At 48.7% G+C, this 22,397-nt stretch overlaps 2 protein-coding genes across 3 annotated transcripts in view; one reads left to right on the top strand and one right to left on the bottom strand.

The window, feature by feature from the left end:
• DGCR2 (DiGeorge syndrome critical region gene 2) overlaps positions 1-14,738 on the bottom strand; it is a 53,333-nt gene extending 38,595 nt beyond the window's left edge. The window contains exon 1 of one of the 2 annotated variants that reach the window (XM_081122539.1): positions 14,382-14,738. In XM_081122539.1, the coding sequence (XP_080978665.1) occupies positions 14,382-14,460 (79 nt within the window). In that variant the 5' untranslated portion in view covers positions 14,461-14,738. The remainder of the gene's footprint in view (positions 1-14,381) is intronic. The other variant, XM_081122540.1, reaches the window with a different exon arrangement.
• A 285-nt stretch (positions 14,739-15,023) lies between these two features.
• TSSK1B (testis specific serine kinase 1B) lies at positions 15,024-19,604 on the top strand. The gene is made up of 2 exons (XM_081122538.1): positions 15,024-15,096; positions 17,188-19,604. The coding sequence occupies exon 2, from the start codon at positions 18,289-18,291 to the stop codon at positions 19,396-19,398; it is 1,110 nt and encodes a 369-aa protein (XP_080978664.1). The 5' UTR covers positions 15,024-15,096; positions 17,188-18,288; the 3' UTR covers positions 19,399-19,604.
• The last annotated feature ends 2,793 nt before the right edge of the window (positions 19,605-22,397 follow it).

Genomic DNA, 22,397 nt, shown 5'->3' with positions numbered 1-22,397 from the left:
CATCCAGCAACCTTTTGGTGCACAGGAAGACGCCCAAACAACTGAGCCCCACTGGTCAAGGCTGAATATCAACTTTTTTAAAAAGAACTTTGATCTATTCCGTGTAACAAAAATTAACTCAAAATTGATCACTGACCTAACTAGAAAACCTAAAATTATAAAATTTCTAGAAAACATAAGAAAATCTTTGTGACCCTGAGTAGGGCAAAGATTTCTTAGATACATATACCAGAAATCTGATCTCTAAAACAAAAAGTTGATAAACTGGACTTCATTAAAATTGAGAACTTTTCACTTTTCTGCCCTATCCAGTGTGGCTTAGTTGGTTGAGTGTTGTCCCGTGCACCAAAAAGTTGCCAGTTCGATTCCCACTCAGGGCACATGCCCAGGTTGTGGGCTCAATCCCCAGTAGGGGGCTTGTAGGAGGCAGAAGATCGATGTTCAGCTCTCACATCGATGTTTCTCTCTCCCCCCTTCCTCTTCTCTAAAAATCAATTTAAAAATATTAAGAACTCTCAAATTTCAATAAGACAACCCACCCAGTTTTTATATTTATTCATTCATTTTTAAAATATGTCTTTATTGATTTCAGAGAGAGGGAGGGAGAGGGAGAGAGAGAGAAACATCAATGATGAGAGAGTCATTGATTGGCTGCCTCCTGCATGCCTCCTACTGGGGATCGAGCCTGCAAGTGGGCATGTGACCTGACCAGGAAACGAACCTTGATCTCTTGGATCATAGGTTGATGCTCAACTGCTGAGCCACACTGGCCGGGCCATCCCACCCAGTTTTTAAAATGGGAAAAAGATTTTAATGGACACTTAAGAAGATATACAGATGGTAAATAAGCACATAAGGAAATTAAAACCATAATGAGATACCATTACATACTTATTAGTGGTAAAAAATAATAATAATAATACCAACTGCTGGCAAGTATGTGAATTAACTCTCCTACATTGTTAATGGGAATGCAAAATGGTACAACTACTTTGAAAACAACTGGCAGTTTCTAAAAGCTTGAATATACACCTACCAGATAACCCAGTCACTCCACTCCTGGTTATTTACCCAAGAGAAATGAAAGTACATGTCCATACAAAGACTTATTCAGAGTACTTTTATTTATAGTAGCCAAAAGCTGGAAACAACCCAAATGTCCAAAACAAATAAATGGACAAACTGCAGTATAGTCATACAATGGACTATTACTCACCAATAAAAAGGAATGAACCACTAATACATGCAGCAACATGTAAAACCAAAACAGAACAAAAACAAGAGGTCAGCTGCCAGCTGTAGTTTGCCAACCCATGTTCTAGAGCTTAAGTGTAGGGATAACACTTTACCCTCCACCCCATAACCAACACCCAACAAAGGAAGGCACTCAATAAATGTCTGATGAACTGAACTGCTCAAAGATCTTCCTTTATTCTTTAAGTCTATAACAAAGTGTCATCAATCCTCTGATATCCTGGGGAAGGTTCTCTCCCTTCCTCAATCACCTGTAGTGTAGGGGCTGTTCTGAAATCAATACAACATGTGAGTCACTGGTAAACACATGTGAATCACTCATTCAAAAAATATTTACTGGTACTTACTTTGTGCCAGGCAACTCTCTAGATGACTGGGCCAGAGCAGTAAACAAAGCAGGTAAACCTAGGACTTGCATTGTGTGGGGTAGACTGATGCACAGTTAGCTGATTAGTACGTCAGCGAGTGATTCTGACGGCTCTAACTGGCATTATACTAGCTGTAAATCAACATTCCTTTCCCTTCTTCCTTAGTATCCCCTTGAGGCCCTTTGTTAAAGCATCCAGCACAATTTCTGTCTCAAGTTGCTCAAAGTCACCTCCTCTTCCCACTACTGGTTTTCCCAAGGCCCTGTCCCAAGGCCTTCTGTGGTGATGACTGTCCCCTGGGTGTAAAATGGGAGAGCTAAGCAGGCTCTTCCTAGTCCATGGATTGTTGATGTTTTTTGAAATAATCCATGCCCCACCATGTAAGAGCATGGCCACGATACCAAAACAAGAACTTATATTAGCTCTTCTCAAATTTTTTGCTCCCAAGACCGCTTTACGCTCTTAAAATTTCTGAGGACCCTAAAGATCTTTTATTTATGTGGGTTATACCTATTGACATTTACTGTATGAGAAAATAAAACTGAGAAATATTTGAGGGGGTGAGAGTGGGGGTAAGGGGGCCACTGGGGAGAAAAAGGGAACATCTGTAAAACTTTCAACAATAAAGATAAAATTTGAAAAACAACAACTGAGAAATGTTTTTAAACACAAGATTCCCAAGCATATGCTCAAAAGGTTAAATGCAGAATTGTTATATGTTTTAGCAGTAGCACTCTTAGGTATATGTCCAAAAGATTGAAAGCAGGTACTCCAACACATACCCATACACTGATGTTCATAGCAGCATTACTCACAATAGCCAAGAAGTGGAAACAACCCAAGTGTTTATCGACAGATGGGTGGATAAACAAAATGTGGTACAGCCATACCATGGAATAAAAGGAAGGAAACTGACACATGCTACAAAATGGATGAATCTAAAGGACATTATGCTGGGTGAAATAAGCTAGACAAAGAAAAAATGCTGTATGATTCCATTTATATGAGGTCTGTAGTCAAATTAATAGAGATAGAAAGTAGAACATAGGTTGCCAGGGGCTGAGGGAGAGGTGATGGGGAGTTCCCTTTAAGGGGTACAGAGTTTCAGTTTGGGAAAATGAAAAAGTTCTGGAAATAAGCACTGGGTGATAGTTGCACAACACTGTCAATGTATTTAATGCCACTTAAGTGTATATATACTAAACAATGATTAAAGTGGTAAGTTTTATGTTATGTGTATTTTACCACAATTTTAAAAAATCCTATCAAGAAAAAAAAAAAAAAGAGAGAGAGAGAGGAGGAATCCCAAGCACACATCCCATTAGCCGTCAATACATGTCAAGTCGCCTCTGGAAATGCCACTGTGCACTTGTGAGAGAACGAGAGAGGGGGGCAGGTAACACCTCGGTATTATTATGAAAATAGTTTTGACCTCCTGAGCCCCTTCCCCTAGACTCCAGCCACAACTGAAGAACTGCTTTAAACAATGCATTGTGTGGGATTTACAGAATTCATGCCCTGTAGAAATGTACAAATCTCTGCAATAAAGTCTTTCTCCAGGTTCCATTTATTCTTTGTCTACAAGCTTTGGTTTCATTTTGAATTATGTAAATTGAGCTGTCTCAAATTACTGTGTGAAATTTAATATGCTGTCTAAATTATTTGGAACTGATTTCTCATTTGCCCACAAAGAAACAGAGGAAGACAGAGTATAGAAAAAGCACACACATCTAGTCACATTGCTCAGGAAACCAAGAATTTCCTGCCAACAAACGCAGGAGAGAATTCTACCCCGCCTCTTCCCATTGCCCACATTCTACTACACTCCATGGCCTCCAACAGTGGACGGAGATCCTCAGACACAGCCCCTATATCATGCTGGAGAGCCCACCCAGGACCAGGAGGTCCCAGCTTCCCTCCCAGTGGACAGTGTAAACTCCATCAGGTTGTTGTAATATTCTTCCTTGGAAAGCACTAACAGCTGCTTCCCAGCAGGGCAGGATGTTCCCACGGGTTCTCATTCTGCCCCCTACACAGGGCAGTACTGGAACAGATATTTATACAGCATAACTCTTAGAACCAGAAGGGAGAGGATCTGAAAATAAGGGCGGGCTGGGCCCTACTATACAAGTGACATGACAACTCTAGGAGAATAGCTCCCATGGGATGTTGGATCCTATCTAGCACCACAGAACTTGGGACAGCTGTCTCTTCTCTGGAAACCTTTAAGAGGGGACAGAGACCACTGACAATAACACAGACCACTAAAAATACACAACAGAGGGCATCTCTACTAAATAGGCCTTCTAGAGAAGGGTTACCTGTGTCCTGAGATAAGAAGATGAGAATAAGGGGGTTGAACTAGGATGGGCAGCACCTGAACCACCAGCAAACATAGGGAAGGCCTACTAGCCAAGGGCTCAGCCTGGACAAGTGCCACCAAGCAGGAAAGGAGCACTTTGCTCGGCTGGGGCCCAGCGGGATTTAAGACCAAAAGGTATTGCAGGACCATATGGCATCACTGGTGCGCTATGACTCCGGGAGTGGATATCGCTGGCAGTGAAGGAGAGCCTCATCAGAACACCAATCAGCAGCAGGACAGAGAATGGACTTGGGAGAGCAGGACTAGGTGAGGGAAAGCATTACAAGGTAATCACAACAATCCACAGGAGATCATTCTAGAATAAACTCTGATTATGTTAAAAACTCCCTGCCTTCCCTATGGTGTTCTAAATGCCATTTGCCCTTTCATGAGGTGAAGGACCACCTTCAGATTTCCCCCAACAGCCCAGCCCCCTCAGGTTCTTGGGATCCCTGGCTTAGCAGTCCTTACAGCTCCCCCTGTAGTCCCTCTAGCCCTTTCCTAGTGACTGTCACTTCATGGCTCCAGCAGGCCTGCCTGTAACCTCCTTGCCCTGCAGTTTCCTGGCATAATGTATTAGCTTTGAAAGAGGTCCCAGTGACCTTTCCCCCAAAAAACTACAGGTCCCAGCTCCCAGCCCACAGTGAAGGCCCATATATAAGCCATGACACCTACTCAGCCTCTCTGGGCTTCATTCTTTCATCTGTGAAATAAGGGGTGATCATCCTTGTCCTGCTCTCCTAATTTTCAGGGTTGGGGTTGGGGATGGGGGGAAGGATCATAAGGCCCAAAGGAGAAATCCACTAAACGGTGCTTGGCTGCTGAACAGTCTCACGTATCCCATTCCTTGGAATGATTCTTGAGGGCCTCTGGAAAGGCAAGTGTCCACAGGGGGAAAGGAAAGGTGGGGACAAAGGCCACAGAACAGGGCCTTTCAACAGCATGGCTCGCCACTGGGTCTCAGCAGTGAAGCCCAGTTAAGGCTGCTGTTAACGGTAGACTCGAACATCCTTAGGCTCTGGCAGGCACCAGGGCTGCAGCAGGAAGGATGCAAGCATCTGAATTTCAAGCTTAAAGGAGCTCAGAGAACAGCTGGCCCCATGATTCTCATATGAGGGCCCAGAGCTCAGGAGGGAGTGAAACATGTGTGGCTCAGAGAAAACTAAAGGACTGAAGTTTTATTAGTAAAATTTAAAGGAAGGCCAAAGACTGCTATATTTATTGAGACATCTATCTATTCCAGTCAGCTTACTTCACAGAAGAGTCAACCCACCTGCTCCATGTCTAATGTCAAGTTGGCAGCAGTAGAACGGAACCCAGAAATCAGGCTCTGTGCTCTTTCACCCAAATCCTTGTCCCCAAAGCCTGCTCAGCTAAGTAGGAATGAGGTCAGGAATCTGGTCGGCCCGAGGACTGAAGGGTCTCGGGTTCAATTCTGGTTGGAATCAAAGCTACCCCTGCCAGGATGCCCTTTGTTCTGATTTGGAGTGTGGCCAACCCACTCTCCTTCAAAGTGCTGAGATTGTGGAGCAACTAGAACTCTTATATAATTATCGATGGGAATGTAAAATAGCACAACCACTGTGAAAATACATCTCCCAGTTTCTGATAATGTTCTAAATCTTTTTCTATTCAACACAATACTAGAAGCACTAGCTAGTGCAATTAGGCAAGAAAGAGGGAAAAAGGTATCCAAATTGAAAAGGAAGAAGTAAAATGACCTGTTTGTAGAGGACGTGATCTTTTATGTCATGTCTAAAGATTACACACATATGTACACACACAAACCCCACCATACCCCAAAACTGTTAGAATAAACAATCCGAGCAAAGTTGCAGGACACAAAAATCAGTTGCACTTCTACACACTAACAATGAACAACCCAAAAAGCTAATTAAAAAATAATAATTCCATTTACAATAGCACCAAAAATAAAATACTTAGGACTAAACTAATCAAGAAGGTGAAATAGTAGTACACTGAAAACTAACTACACTGTGAAGTTAAAGACGACACAAATAAATGTAAAGACACCCCATGTTCATGGGCTGAAAGACTTAAGATGTCAATACTGCTCAATCTACAGATTCCATGTAATCCTTATCAAAATGTCAATGACAATTTTTGCCAAAATAGAAAAATCCATCCTAAAATTAATATGGAAACTAAAAGTACTCTGAAAACCCAAAACAATCTTGAGAAAGAAACTAACAAAGCTAGAGGCCTCACACTTCCTGATTTCAAAACATATTGAAAAGCTAGTTGCCCTAGCCAGTTTGGCTCAGTGGTTAGAGTGTCGGCCCGAGGACTGAAGGGTCTCGGGTTCAATTCTGGTCAAGGGCACGTACCTCGGTTGCAGGCTTGATCCTCGGCCTTGGGGCTTGTATGGGAGGCAACCAATCAATGTGTCTCTCTCACATTGATGTTTCTCTCTTTCACCCGCCCCCTTCTACTCTCTCTGAAAAGCAATGGAAAAAAATGCCCTCTGGTGAGGATTAAAAAAATAAATTAAAAAAAGCTAGTAATCAAAAGAGTGTAGTACTGGCATAAACACAGATAAATAAGCAAATGGAACAGAATAGAAATAAACCTCACATATATGATCAAATGATTTTTGACAAGGGTGCCAAGGCTACACAACTGGGAAAGAAAAGTCTCTACAACAAATAGTGCTGGGAAAACTGGCCATCCACTTGCAAAAGAAAGCAGTTGAACCATTACCTTACAGCATATACAAAATTAATTCAAAATAATCATTTTGATTAAGGACCTAAATGTAAGACCTGAAACTATAAAATTCCTAGAAGAATATATAGGAGAAAAGTTTCATGACATTGGACTTAGCAATGATTTCTTGGATATGACACCAAAAGCAAAGACAACAAAAGCAAGAACAGGCAAAGGGGAATACATCGAACTTAAAGAAACAACAAAGTGAAAAGGCAACCTACAGAGTAAGAGAAAATATTTGCAAATCATATATCTGATGAGAGGTTAGTAACAGAATATATACAGAACTCCTAAAACTCAACAAACAAACCAATTCTAAAATGGGCAAAGGACTGCCTGGCTGGGCGTGGCTCAGCAGTTGAGCATCAATCTAGGATCCAGGAGACTGCGGTTCGATCCCCAGTCGGGGGCATGCAGGAGGCAGCCTATCAGTGATGACTCTCTCATCACTGATGTTTCTCTCTCTCTCTCTTTCCCTTCCTCTCTTTGAAATCAATATATATTTTTAAAAAATGGGCAAAGGACAAATAAACATTTCTCTGAGGATATCAAAATGACCAACATCACTATCACCAAGGAAATGCAAATTAAAACCACAAAGAGATGTTAATTACCTCATGCCCGTTAGAATGGACACTAACAAAAAAACAAACTAACAAGTTATCAAGAATACAGAGAAATTAGAATCCTCGCACACTATTGGTGGGATTATAGAATGGTACAGTCACCATGGAAAACATTATGGAAGTTCCTCAAAAAATTAAAAATATAATTACCACATGATCCAGCAATTCCAATTCTGGGTATGTGTCAAAAAGAATTTAAAAAGGGAATCTCACAGAGGTATTTGCACATCCATGCTCACTGTAGCCCTTATTTACAATGGCCAAGAGGTGGAAGCAATCTAAATGACTATCACAGATAAATGGGTAAAGAAAATACAGTATATTTACACAATGGAATATTACTCAGCATAAAACAGAAGGAAATTCTGCCATATAGCATGGATGAATGTAAGGATATTATGTTAAGTGAAATAAGCCAATCATAAAAAGACGAATACTACGATTCCACTTGTATGAGGTATCTAAGACAAACTCCTAGAAACAGAAAATAGAATAGTGTTGCCAGGGACTGGGGGAAGGGGGAATGGGGAGTTGTCCACTGGGTACTAAGTTTTAGTTTTTCAAGATGAAAAAGTTCTAGAGATCTGCACAAGTTGTGTATATAGTTAACACTATAGTATTATACACTTAAAAATGGTTAAGGTGGGCCTTGGTAAGCATGGCTCAGTTGGCTAGAGCATCATCACATACACTGAAAGGTTGCAGGTTCCACTCCTGGTCAGGTTACATACCTAGGTTGCAGGTTCGATACCTGGTTGGGAAGCCTATGGGAAGGCAACTCATCTATGTATCGTTTGCTCTCTCTCTATCCCTTCCCCTCTCCATAAAAAATAAAAATAAAAAATCAATAAGCATGTCCTTGGGTGAGGATTTTAAAAAAATGGTTAAGATGATATGTTTTATATTATGTCCTTTTCAGTACAATTTAAAAAAAAAAAAATCTTTATTGATTTCAAAGAGAGGAAGGGAGAGGGAGAGAGAAAGAGAGAAACACTGATGATGAGAGTCATTGATCGGCTGCCTCCTGCACTCCCCCTGCTGGGGATCCAGCCTGCAACCCTGGCATGTGCCCTGACGAGGAATCAGAGATCTCCTGGATCACAGGTTGATGCTCAACCGCTGAGCCATGCCTGGCCAGGCTTTACCACAATTTTAAAAATTAATGAAACAAACAAAAAAACCACTAAACCTTGTTTTCCTGCATCCATCAGCCAACAATCCTCCAAGGTCAGTTTTTTTAATCCTCACCTGAGGACATGCTTATGCTAGGGAGTGAGAGAAACATCTATGTGAGAGAAAAACATTGATCGGTTGTCCTCCATACATGGCCAGATGGTGAATCGAACTGGCAATCTTTTGGTGCACAAGACACAAAACTCCAACCAACTGAACCAGCCAGCCAGGATGATGAAAAGTTGTCATAAGAGGTCTCTTATGAGAACCATACTCCAGAAACAAAACAAAACAAGACTGAGGAAAGTTCTCAGTCTTATTAAAGAAAAGAAAAAGAATGAGGCAACTTACAAAGATCCCCAAACACTGTCAAATGAAAATGTCAAAAAATTGTATAAAAAGTATTTATTCCATTTATGTAAAATATTCTGTTTATGAATGTTTTCCCAAATATCCTGGGCTTTCACTGTGGCTCACTATGCTGGTCTGCCATGCATCCTTCACACCAATAGGGTAGAGGGGAATCTGAAGACTATTTCCCTCTCTCCAGGGATGGCCAACAAACCACTAAGGGCTACAGCAAAAGCCTGCCAGGGCCACAAGCCAGTCTCATCCCTTTCAGGTACTTCTAGTCCTCTTGTTCTGTCTTCTAAGACCACACAGCTTTGCAGGTACTCTAACTGACCCAGGGACCCTAGAAGTAGCCAGTGTACTCTAAAGGACTCTGCATCTTAGACTGACCTGATGTCAATCTAAGAGTGCAGGGAAGCTCATGTCTCCTGGCTGGCTCTCTGCAGTGGTTCCTGACCCTTGCCCAACACACTGGGCAGCCCCAAGCAATTTCCTCCACAATGACGAACTCCAAAGGAAAGTTCCCCAGGGAACAAGGCTTCTGAGACATGGCGGGAACGCAAGGTGGACCTGGAGGACGACTTGGTCCAGCACACCCAACTGGGCTCTTGTTCTCAGCTCTGTCCTAACATGGAGCAGTCAACAGCTGAGGCCAGACAGACAAGAAGCTGATCAAACGGATGGCTGGCTGCCAGGGATCCAGAAGTCAGCCTACAGAGAAGGGCCTGAAGGGATCGGGGTACTGACTAAGGAAAACAACTAGTCCAGGTTCACTGAACCAGTCCAGGTTCACTGAAGTGACAGCCACACCAGACAGAGAAGAAGGGAAGAAGGCCAAGAGGCCAGGTCACCTCCTCATGCAGGGGGCAGTCGTCTTCTAAAGCGTCAGTGTCAGGCAAGTCCATCAGAGAGGCAGCCAGGCCCTGAGGCTCCAAACTGCAGGTACTCCCAGCCCCTCCAAACCCTAGGCTTGGTGGCTGGTGAACTTCAGGTGAGGATCCACATTTGTGAGAAGCCCTCACCTCTCAGCTGTTAATATCTGCAGAAGCAAGCTTCCCCCAGTGTGAGGCCCAGGCCAGCTGGCTCTGCAGCACTACCCCCCTCAAGTCTTCCATAGGCATTCTTGCAGGCAGCCACAAGGTCCTTGTCCTCACCCCCCCCCACCCCCGGGGCAGCTGCAAAACCCGCTGGCTAAGGGAGCTGTTGCTCTTTATGTCAAAATATAAATAGCCATTTGTGCATTTATTCAATAACTGATTTCTGAGTGCCCACTCTGTGCCAGACTAGGCCCAGGAGGCACAGCATGAATGTGACAAAGAGCAAAACATGTCAATATGAACAATCCTAGCCCTGTCCAAAGTGCTGCGGCTGTTTGGTGGGCTTTGCAAAAGCTATACCGCCCCGCCACCCCGAACATCAAAAATGACTAGACTCATTCGGCTGTATATATCTGACACTGCTGAAAGCCACTGTGCTCTGCTGCCTGGGGGGGGGGGGGGGGGGGGGGAGAAGAGACATGAACTGAACCCTCTCCTGATAAATATGCCCTTGTGTGTGTGCACGCAGAGTCCTGCTTACAGTTTAAGGCGATGTCCCTACACTCCCTGATGTACATTTATGAATAACATTTACAGTTGGCCTTTATGAAGCATTTGCTTTATATCAGACACTTCTTAGAACTTTACACCTAACCCATTTTAATTCTAACAACATCTCTATGAAGTTCTGTTGTTAAGTCCATGCACAGATAAGGAAACTGAGGCACAGAGAAGTCAGAGAGTGGGTAGCAGAGCAAGACCTGACACCAAGCAGTGTAGCTCTAGGGTCAAAGTTCTTAAACCACAAAGATAGATTTGCTTTGATCCAACCGCAACTGTTCCTCTACAACTCATTTAAAGTAACACCAGAGCCCTGGCCAGGTGGCTCAGTTGGTTGGAGCATCGTCCCATACACCAAAAGATTTCGGGTTCGATTCCCGGTCAAGGCACATATTTAGGTTTAGGGCTCAATTCCTGGCTGAGGTGCACATGGAGGCAATCAATCAATATTTCCCTCTCACATTGATGTTTCTTTCTCTTTCTCTCTCCCCTTCCCTCCCTCCCTTCTTTCCTCTCTCTCTAACATCAATAAACATATCCTCGGGTAAGGATTAAAAAATAAAAATAAAGTAACACCAGACCTGGGGCGAGAGAGAGGAGAGAGAGAGAGAGAGAGAGACAGAGAGAGAGAGAGACAGAGAGAGAGAGAGACAGAGAGAGAGAGACAGAGAGAGAGAGTGTGTGAGTGTGTGTGTGTGTGTGTTAAGGACCGCAGGACATACACAAGCCCCTGGGAAAGGTGCATAATGGGTGTCAGGCCAGACTTCTAGGGCTAAATCTCATCTCAGCCACTTACCTTGATGAGCTCTCTCCATATTCCAATTTCCCCATCTGTAAATGGGGCTAATAACAGTATCTACCTTACAGGGAACACCTGAGTTAACCAATACATGTGATCAAGCCACATCAGACATGCATTTAAAAGAAACTTTGGCAAAGGGTCAGGTTCAACACTCTCATGTTGCCCATTGCCCCACTCTGTGAAAAGCCTTATGCCCTGGCCTGCATCAGAGAAAAGCCAAAAGTGGCTTCGTCCCTGTCCTCAAGGGTTCCACTTCGCAGAAATCAACACCCTCAGCACCCACCTGCTTGCCTGGCTGCCTCCCTCCCACTGGGAAACAGGTTCTGACTGGTGCCCTCTTCACACCCAAAAGTATGGGTCTAAGTCAGGATTCCAGCAGAAAGAATGTAGGCTAAGACCAAAGAAACAGCCCTTGAAAATGCCAGCCAGCAGATCCTGCCTGGAAGGATAAAGAGTACACACAGCACACAAGGAAAACATCTGACCCAGAGTGAGATGTGCCCTTGCTGCCCAAACAAAAAGTGAGGGAGCCAGTTGGTGTCCCCCAATTTTGCAGGGCAAGTCAAGATACCACTGGGGGCCTCTGCAAAGTTCTGATCTGGAGAGTCACGGAATGAAAAGGGTAACTTTGCTCCCTCTGACAGAGCTGCCTCCCTGACCCAGCTCACACCTAAGAGAGATGTCTTCTTTGAAGTCCTCCCCTGCTGCACAAGTACCAATGGTTGGCCACCTCTGACACCTGCCTGGGCTGCCACACTTAGTGGAACGAATTACACCTCAACTCTCCTTCCACACCTAAAGGGCACTCCCAGAGGGAGGAGTTTATTCTCTCCACTTGAGCATCCCTAGTGATGAGCAGGCATCGAGCACTCAGATGCTTGTTGAATTACTGCTGGCCAGTTGGAAGGATATGTGGACAGACAGAAAAGGAGCTGGGGACATTGATCACCTCTATCATCCAGGGAGGATATGCTGGACCTAGAACCAGAGGTACCCCAAGGAAAACAGGTGTGTACGTATAGTGCATGACTTCACTCCTCAGAGTCCAGTGACCTGATGTGCAAAACAGGGACCCAGGAGCCAGAACAGGACGATGACTCACTTCCCTACAGGTGAAGACATGTCTTCTAAGGACTTAATCACAACAACCCACAATCCACTGGCTCTGGTTCCCAAGAGCCCATACAGTGCTCTCCTAGACAGGTGGCCCTTTTCCTGGCTTCTCTTCCTACCAAGGCTATCTCAGAACCAGTCACCCTCCTGTCCAGAGAATATCAAGAGCAGTGAGCACCCAGCTGTACTTAGGGAGCCCAGAGAAGTATCACTGGAGAGACTCCAGGTTGACCATGGGACTAGGGCGTTGGCCACTAGTTAGACATTAGGAAGTTGAGAGGTTCAGTGTCTGGGGTGGGAGCCTGGTTACAGCACGGTGGAGGGCTGCACACCACTGTGTTCCCCAGCCTGCCTTTACCCACTGAGGCCTGACAGTGCTCACAGAAGACAGCCCTGGCACATCCACGGACCCCTTTCTGCATTAAAATAACAACACATTAAGCTCTGGCCGTTTGTGGTTCAGTGGTTAGAGTGTTGGCCTGTGCACCGAAGGGTAGTGGGTTGAATTCCTGGTCAAGGGCACATACCTGGTTGCGGATTCCATCTCCACGCCCTCAGGGTGTACAGGAGGCAACCTGTCAATGTGTACACATAGATTTTTTTTTTCTCTCTTCCCCTCCCTTCCTTTTACTCTCTCTGAAAAGCAATGGAAAAAATATCCTCAGGTGAGGATTACCAAAAATAAAAATAAAAACAAAAACAAATAAATAAATACATGTTAAGAATTCTACTTTTTGCCCTGGCCAGGTGGCCCAGTTGGTTGGAGCATCCTCCCATACACCAAAAGGTTTCAGGTTTGATTCCCGGTCAGGGCAAATACCTCAGTTCAGTCTCTGGTCTGGGTGAGCACATGAGGCAACCAATGGGTGTTTCTCTCTCTCCCCCCCCTTCCTCTCTCTCTAAAATCAATAAAAACATATCCTCAGGTGAGAGTTAAAAATAAGAAAATTTTTTTAATTAAAAAAAATCATACTTTTGAACTGCAGTTATAAAAATAAATGTCTATATGTGTGCATTACATTCTCTCTGACCTAAATTTTTTTTATTTTCCTGCTGATTTTAAAAGAAATCAAACATTTTCGCAGGCCCTTTAAAAGCATTGTGGGCTGCCAGAATTGCGTCTCCTGTGCCTGTTAGATAAATTGGCCCTGTATTTGGGGATTTGATTTTCTTGCTGCAGTTCATAGTAGTAGTACACCAGAAACAGGTAGAGATTAAAAATTTGTCTGGGACCTACTAGCTGCCATGAATGATTCTGAACCCACACCACAGGCTTTTTTATAGAAACACAAGTTCCAAGGGGAGTTCCAAAGGCATTTAATCATCACATACAAGGAGCAGTCCTAAGTACCTGGCACTGTCCAGGCTCCCACGACTGCGACACACATGCGGGGCAGGGCGTCAGTCTCTGCCTCAGGACAGCCGGCGCGCGATGCTGGGCGGCCACCTAACACCTCCTCGGGTCCGGTCTCTGAACTGAGTACTTCTCAAGTGTAACACCTCACTGAGTAACAATAAGCGACACGGCTACTGCTTTCCAGACGAGGGGTTTCCAGGGCTGAGACGCTGGCATCAACCCACCGCTGGGCGGAAGCAAGGGAAACCAGGTGCCTCCACGAGCTGCTCTCTCGACCTAACCCCAGCCTAACCCCTGCTGCTGGACCAGCAAAGAGAGCGCAGCACCTCGGCGAAAGAAGTCCATCACTCTCGCTTCCATCAACCTCAAAGCATATAGTGCTCCACGGCCGTGTACCCAAAGGTAACATCCCTCGAGAACAAAGTTCCATGGTGTACGAAGAGCTGGAGCCCAGGTAAACTCACGGCACGGTCCCAGCGGTGCCCGGGCCGGGTACGCGGCGGATGGCCTGCAGGCCGAGGCCGGCGCCCTCCCGGGACGCGGCCCCACCAGGCAGAGGATGGTCCCAGGCGACCCGGGCCCCGCCGGCCCCGCCCGCCCCGCCCAGGCCGCCCGCCCCGCCCCCCCGCGTCCTCCTCGCGACGCACCTGGTCGCAGCGGCTCGGTGACGGTGAGCACGAGCAGAAAGAGCAGCAAGAAGGCACCGCTGTCTGCCTTGGGCACCATTTATCCTCCGTTCATCGTCCCCGGGGCGGCCGCGTGACCCCGCGGGGAGGCCGAACCGGGCCTGGCTGAGGGTCGGGGGGCTGAGCCGGGGCCGGGTGCGAAGAGGCAGCGGGAGACTGCTCCAGCTGGGCCGCGGCTGCACTGGGCCGCGGGCTCGCGCGCACACTCGGCCTCAGCCTCAGGTTCCGACTGCTGGCTCGCGCGCGCACTCAACCACAGCCTAGGGTTCCGACTTGGGCTCCGCGCAAGATGGCGGCCGTCCTGTTCGGCTCCGCGACGCCCTTCCTCCCGCCCTCGACGCCGGCGCCGGCCAATGAGCGCTGAGGGGGGGCGGGGCCTGCAAGTTCCCAGTGCGTGCGGACCCTTAGCCGAGCTGGGGCGGAGCCTGGGCAGTATTGCCCGAAAGGGGAGAGGCCGACGGTCCGGACGGTGAGGGGCGGGCCCGACGGGAGTACGGGCCTGAAGGAGTGAAGCGTGCCATTGGCTAAATAGAGAGGTGGGGCTCGGGGGTGGAACCTGAGCAGTAGGGCCTCCTAATAACCTAGGATCCTAGGGTGCAGGGAAGGGGTGGTGGAAGAAGGGCACGGGGACCAAGTTGACACACACAGAAAGGGGCGGGCCCCGTGGGGCCGAAAGGTGAGGAGCAGAGGAGACGGGAGTGGCCCTGGGGGCAGAGGGAGCCAAGAGGGACTGGAACACAAACAGTCTCACATCTTGCACACTTGCAGGACGAGGTGCGGTCCGTGGCCCAAGAGTGGGCCCTAAAGTGGCCTTTTCCAGCCCTAGCCGATTTGGCTCAGTGGTTAGAGCGCTGGCCGGAGGACTGAAGGGTCCCGGGTTCGATTCTGGCGAAGGGCACATACCTCTGTTGCAGGCTTGATCCTGGCACTGGTTGGGATGTATGCGGGAGGCAACCAATTGATGTGTCTCTCACATCGATGTTTCTCTCTCCCCGAAAAGCAGTGGGGGAAATATATATACCTAGATAGATATGTGGCCTTTTCCAGAAGGGCTGTGCCATGGTGGGGTGGCCCAATTGGTTGGAGCATCCTCCTGAGCACCAAAAAAGTTGCCCTTCAATTCCAGGTCAGGGTACATACCTGGTTGCAGGTTCCATTCCTGGTCAGGGCCCTTATGGGAGGCAATAGATCAATGTTTCTCTCTTTCTCTCTCTCTCAAGTCAATAAACATATCCTCGAGTGAGGATAAAAAAAATAAAAATAAATTTTTAAAAAAAGGGCTGCAAAGAAAGGATGAGGAGAACTGGAAACACCCAGACCATCTTTGAGGAGGTGGGAAAGGAGGATTGATGCTGTCCAGCACAGGCAGGTGTGGCTTCACTGGTACACGCAACTGAAAATGAGTAAATAGCCTAAAGGAGTGTCATACAAGGCGAGCTGACAGGAAGCCCCGATTCTAGAGAGACCTTGTAATGAAGTAGGCCTCTGGAGGAAGGACCCTGCCTACACAATGGGGAGGAGGAACACCTGCATAGAGTAAAGCCACTGGAGACAATGCTTTAAGTACTGACTTCATACCTGTTATCAGGAACAAGAAGACCATGGGAGGAGACACAGAGATAAGGTGTTCTCAGCAGGGAGAGGAGCAAGCTGTCCAAAGGAAGGACTACCAGCCATACACACAAGGCCTGGCACAGGGTATCAGGGCTGGAAAAGAGGGTGAAGCACTGGTCACACCAGTGTGGCTCAGTTGATTGTTGGCCCATATACGGAGAAGTCACTGTTTTGATTCTTGGTCAGGGTACATGCCCAGGTTGTGGGTTTGATCCCTGGTTGGGGTGCATGTGGGAGGTGACCAATCAATGCTTCTCTGCCACATCGGTGTTTTTCTCTCCCTCTCTAAAAAAATCAATAAAAATATAAAAAAAAAAAAAAAAAAAAAAGAGGGCCCTGGCCAGTTTTGCTCAGTGGTTACAGTGTCAGCCTGCAGACTGAAGGGTCCTGGGTTCGATTCCAACCAAGGGAACGTACCTCGGTTGCAGGCTTGATCCTGGTCCCAGTTGAGGCGTGTGCAGGAGGCAGCCAATTGATGTCTCTCTCACTTCGATGTTTCTCTTTCTCTCTCTCTCCCCCTTCCACTCTCTCTGAAAAGCAATGGAAAAAATATCCTCAGGTGAGGATTAAAAAAAAAAAGAGGACCCGGCCGGGCGTGGCTCAGCGGTTGACCATCGACCTGGGATCCAGGCGATCGGGGTTCGATTCCCGGTCAGGGCACAAGCTCGTGTTGTGGGCTCCAGCTGATCAATGACTGTCTCATCATTGATGTTTCTATCTCCCTCTCTCCCTCTCCTTTCCTTTCTCTGAAATCAATAAAAGATATATTTAAAAAAAAAAAAAAGAGGGTGAAGGTGGGAGCAGAGGAGGGGGATGGGCCAAACAAGGCTAGGGAGGCTCCATCCAACGTGGCCCACCTCTAGCCCACCGACTCACTCCCTGGGCACAGTCCTCTCAAACTACCTCAAGGCATGGCTCTCCTTAATGTCCCTTAATTGTGGAACACTCGGGGTCATCTGAGAGGCACCCACTCCCTTGGGGTGGGTATAGCCAAGGTTAAACCCAATACTAGGCCAGACCTGCCTGCTCCAGCTCCTCAGGGCATGGCCCCCTGCAGGTACTAGACAAAGGGATTGTCATAGCAGAGGGGCTCCACTGCTGGTAGAAGTTGGTCCCTGTCCAATGCTGACCTCTCCACTTGCACCATCCTCAGGGAGCATTCCGGGAGCAGCTGATGGCACTCAAAGCAGGATCCAGGTCCAGGTCCAGCTTCTGCCCCAGCCCTAGATCTGCCCTGGGAGCCCAGCCAAGGCTATGGTCTGGGCAGATCCCCAAGAAGGAACACACACCCAAGAGCAGAAATCCCTGCCAGTGGTCCCCTGCCAGAGCCACTGTCAGAGAAGCTGGCAAAGGTTTGGATGAGAAAAGAGAAGTACAGGGAAGTGAAGAGTCCAGCCAAACCATGCAGGAGAGGACAGAGCCCTGGCTTCATAAAGGCAATGACCCTGGGCCTGGAGTCTTTGCCCTTCCTGATCCACTTCCATTCTTCAGCATGCTGCATGGCCCGCAGGCCACCAGTGTGGTCACAGGCAAGGACTTCTAGGACTGAAGGGAAAGAAAATCAGGGACGTTTCTCCCCAGCTCCTTGCCTGTGGGGTCACTGTGGCCTCCACCTAAGGTCACTGCCTCTCTCAAGGTAGCCCTCTCTACACTACTCTTCCCAGGTTCCAGTGATCATCCTTCCCTTCTTTCAGGAGTGTGTGACTACTATTGGGGTTTCCTACACTCTGCTCTCACCTTTGTAAACCCTCAGACTGCCTCAACTGGAGTACGTCTTGTTTCCTGCTGAGACCTGGACTGATACAACCATCTGCCCTGGATTTACCGGGTTACAGTAATCAGCCCCATCACTCGTCAAGCAGTCCTAGCTCAGCGTTTGGAGGCACTGGCAGATCAATGTGTCCCCATAGCCCCCTGCTACCTCAGCTCCCAGCCAAGTGTGAGGCCACTCTCAAGTGTGGGCCTTTGGTCTTCTCCAGCCCACTGGCCAGCCTTCCAGGAATCCGAGTCCAAGTGGCTCCAGGCAGAGCCTCATTTCCCCAGGGTACTCCTCCTTTATGACTTCACCCACTGCAGTCACCTGGGAGACAATGCTGAATGTTCCACCCCAGAGTATGGGCCTCTCAGAGGCAGGGACAGCAGGCCCGGCCAGCCTAGAGGACTCTCTGTCCACAGTGTAAATGAGGACACTGCTGGCCCATGTCTTGCAGGGATGTAGAGGGCAGCCTCAGAGGCACTGGGTGCTCCTGGCACCATGGATGATGCTGCCATCCTCAAGCGACGAGGCTATATCATGGGGATAAATTTGGGAGAGGGCTCATACGCAAAAGTCAAATCCGCTTACTCTGAGCGCCTAAAGTTCAATGTGGCAGTCAAGATCATCGACCGCAAAAAAGCCCCCACAGACTTCTTGGAGAAATTCCTTCCCCGGGAAATTGAGATTCTAACCTTGCTAAACCACCGCTCCATCGTCAAGACCTATGAGATCTTTGAGACATCAGACGGCAAGGTCTATATTGTCATGGAGCTAGGGGTCCAGGGTGACCTCCTTGAGTTCATCAAAACCCGGGGAGCCCTGCATGAAGATGATGCTCGAAAGAAGTTCCACCAGCTCTCCTCGGCCATCAAGTATTGCCATGACCTGGACATTGTCCACCGAGACCTCAAGTGTGAGAACCTCCTCCTTGACAAGGACTTCAACATCAAACTGTCAGACTTTGGCTTCTCTAAGCGTTGCCTGCGGGATGACAGCGGCCGACTGACACTGAGCAAGACCTTCTGTGGGTCAGCGGCATACGCAGCCCCCGAGGTCCTGCAGGGCATCCCCTACCAGCCCAAGGTCTATGACATCTGGAGCCTTGGCGTGATCCTCTACATCATGGTCTGTGGCTCCATGCCTTACGATGACTCCAATATCAAGAAGATGCTGCGCATCCAGAAGGAGCACCGCATTAACTTCCCGCGCTTCAAGAACCTGACGGGTGAGTGCAAGGACCTCATCTACCGCATGCTACAGCCGGATGTCAACCGGCGGCTGCATATCGATGAGATCCTCAGCCACTGCTGGGTGCAGCCCAAGGCCCGGGGCCTGTTCTCTGCAGCCACCATCAAGGATGGGGAGAGCTCTGGGGGCACTGATCCCTCATGGATCCCTGAGGCTGGCTCTGACAAGAAGTCTGTCACCAAGCTGGAGTCCCAGAAGGAGGCACACTCTGAGATTAAGCCTGAGTCACAACCAAAGGAGGAGATCCTGCAAGACAAGGTGTCGAAGCAGTTGGATATCGCAAGCCTTACCCTCACAGAGCAGCCGAGCAGGGAGACAGTGGAAGGGGGCTCCCTGAAGCATCCAGAGACACACACCTAGTAAGCCTCTCACATGGCCCAGGGGCTGTTAGGGAATCAGGCAGAGCTCACACCTTCGAGCCTGAGCTCCAAAAAAAGCCAAGTGACAAACCATTGAAGGAAGACAGTCAGGGATGAGCCATTATTTTCGTCAGTTTCTTTTCCCTCCCTTTGAACTTGGTAACCCACATGGTAAAGAAGCAATAAATAACTATATTAGTGCAAGACTATAAGGTGAATGCCTTTGCCCCAGCTCACTGTGGTCACACAAGGAGATGATCCACCCCCCCCCCACACACCCCAAATTTGGAAGATATATCCTAATGTGCCCAGCCCTGACCATGACCTAAGGCCTGGACCAGAGCAGAGAGTTGAGTGAGGAAGATACTGCTTCAAGAGGGAGGCCATGAGTGTGGTGCTGGGGGAGAGGGGACACAGAGAGGACAGAACCAAGGAAGGCAAGGTGGCTTCCTGTAAAGGAGGGGTGGGAGGGGAACCCACAAAGCTACTGGTGGGGAGGGACCTGCAGAGAGCAGGTAAACCAGCTTCGCTCCCCACTCTGATGGGCAACTTAGTTTTTCTGCTCTGTCCACCAGGGATTCCCTTGTGTCCAGCCAGCTCCCAGTACTCAATGATGTGCTGAGTCATCCCACCCTGTGGTCATTCCCCAGGCCCAGAGGAAGCAGAGGGCTCTGCTGGACAGGCCAGCCACACTCTAGCCCGAATGTCCCACAACTGTGTGGCCTTGACCACACCCTGTTCCCTGGGAGTCCCAGTCTGTCCCTAGGGGTGATGCTCCCTGCCAGAGTAGATGAGCTGATACTGGTGAATAGGAGACAAGACAGGTGTCCTCACAATGCATGCCTGACCACTGCGGCCATCTGTGTCCCACAGAGGGAGCAGGCCTGCGTTTAGCATCACCAAGCATCATGCTCTGCAGGGCCTTGCCCACACTTTGTTATGCAGTCCTCACCTCTGCTGTGGCGGCCCTTTCTCTTCCTGCTCTGCACTCACTGACCACCTCTTGTGGACCTGCAGGGGTTAACACACCAAGAGGGTAAGTGCCTTCAGATTCACCCCTCCCCCACATCTCTGTTTTGGGAAAAATCTCAACCCCAACCTTCTGGAAGAAGTGAGACCCAGAGAGTTCCCCAGACCTGCCCACAGTTAGTCCACTGCTCTACCTGGCTCCTCCCTCCCCATAGCCACCTTTCACACAGACTGTGTTCTCATATGCCCTGCCATTGCCTCCCACAGCACCCAGTCTGGCTCCTTCTCTGACCGAGGGAGCCCAGTGCCTATACTTCAAGGTCCTCCCAGGTATGGCCCCTTCGTGGCCTCCTAGCCTTTTCCCTCACCTCCACACCCTACACACACGTTATAAACATCCCTGCAGACCTTGCCTCTCTCTCCAGGCTCAGCCAAGGGGCCATGGCCTCCACAAGGCCTTCTGGGGGCCCCAACAGCACTCAGCAGCTAGCCACTGAACTCCATCAGGGCAGGCCAGTGAGTGCCCAGGTCCAGGCACAGAACAGGCCTTGAGTAATACTGGAGCAGCCACCCAATTTTCTAGTGAAGACTGAAGGCTCCAGGAGCCCAGTTGTGCAGCTTGTCTGGTGGTAGAGTGGAATTGCAGAGCGCAACCGAGTGGAATTGAGATTGGGATGTCCTGAGGAGAGGCTCATGAGTCTCCTCCTCTTGTCATCTCTGCAGCCTGTTGCAGTCCTCAGGGCAGTGGGCAGTGTGTGGCAAGAGGGCCTGGGAGTCGCACTGCAGCCCAGCTAAGAGGTAAGCCTGGGCAGGATTGGCCGTGGGAAGGAGCACTTACTGTGTGCTTCCCAGGTGGGGAGACAGCTCAGAGAGGGTAGAAGACTTCCTGAATCACACAGCATGGAGTAGCAGCCTGGTGACTGAAGCCACACCTCCCCAGGTGGCCTCATATGCTGGCCACTCCTGTGAGCTGCTCAACCCACTGGGCTCAGCCCTGGCTTAGACCTCTCCAGTGACCCCACAAAGACTTTAGAATCACGACCCTCAACAAGGACACTGTGGCCCACAGTGCTCCCTCGCGCTCCTGCACACACTCGATGCACTGTCCACTCAGGCCATCATGTGCACTAGCAGCCCCCGTGCTGCTCCATGTGGCTAACTCCTAAGGCCTCAGCCTCGCCAGATTTCCCAGCCTCCCCAAGTCCAGTCCCCAGTTCTGTCCTCACAGCTCCATGTTCTCGGTGTCACAGCAGTCACTACTGGGAGTTCACACTCATTGGGACACTGTACCTCCCTGGCCTCTGGGCTCCAGGAAGGCATGAGTCCTTTCTAGTCCATCAGTGCAGACCAGCACCTGGAACTGATCCTCAAATGCCTATGGGGTGAAGAGACAAACGGGTGCCCAATTTGTGAAGAAAACCAAAGCTCAGAAGTGGCCTTCCCAGAGTCTGCAGGTCTCTGCTCCACAGAACTGCCTGTTGGGACTTCCACTGGAGGTCCTTTGCCCAATATAACACTCCTGCCTCCAACACACCTGGTGTCCCTGCCTCAGCATGCACATCCTGGGCAACACTGTTTGTTCCATATCCCTGTGGGATGCTAAGACCTGCCTCCTCTACCATGTCCTCCAAGAACTAAAGAGGCCACACTGTCCAGAAAAGAGCAGGGTAAGGGGGAGTAGAATCCATAAAATGGGACAGTGGAGTCACAAGAACAAAGACATGCAGGCACACCCCAGAGAAAACATTAGGGGCACAGGGGAAAGTGGGGGTGGAGTTATCCTCACCCAGCTGTGAGGACAGAACTAGGTCCTGGTCTGCAAATCCTCACAGCTGGCCCCTTCTGAGATGCAAAGGAATAAAGTACTGGTCATTTAGGCCAAAAGGAGCCCCCAGGAGAAAGTGGGCCTCAGGGAGAAGGCGGGCCTTAGGAAGGGTTGGCTGCTGGAGGGCAGTTGCCTGCTGTGGGCCCACTCTGCTGGGACTAGTCACTCCAGCTTGGCACCTAGACTCAGGTTGTCCTGCCACTACC

Source organism: Miniopterus schreibersii (genome assembly GCF_964146895.1).
Source record: "Miniopterus schreibersii genome assembly, chromosome: 20".
In the NCBI taxonomy this organism is placed as follows: Eukaryota; Metazoa; Chordata; class Mammalia; order Chiroptera; family Miniopteridae; genus Miniopterus; species Miniopterus schreibersii.
Note: the sequence above shows the minus strand (reverse complement) of the source record. Positions and strands in the feature narration are given on the sequence as shown.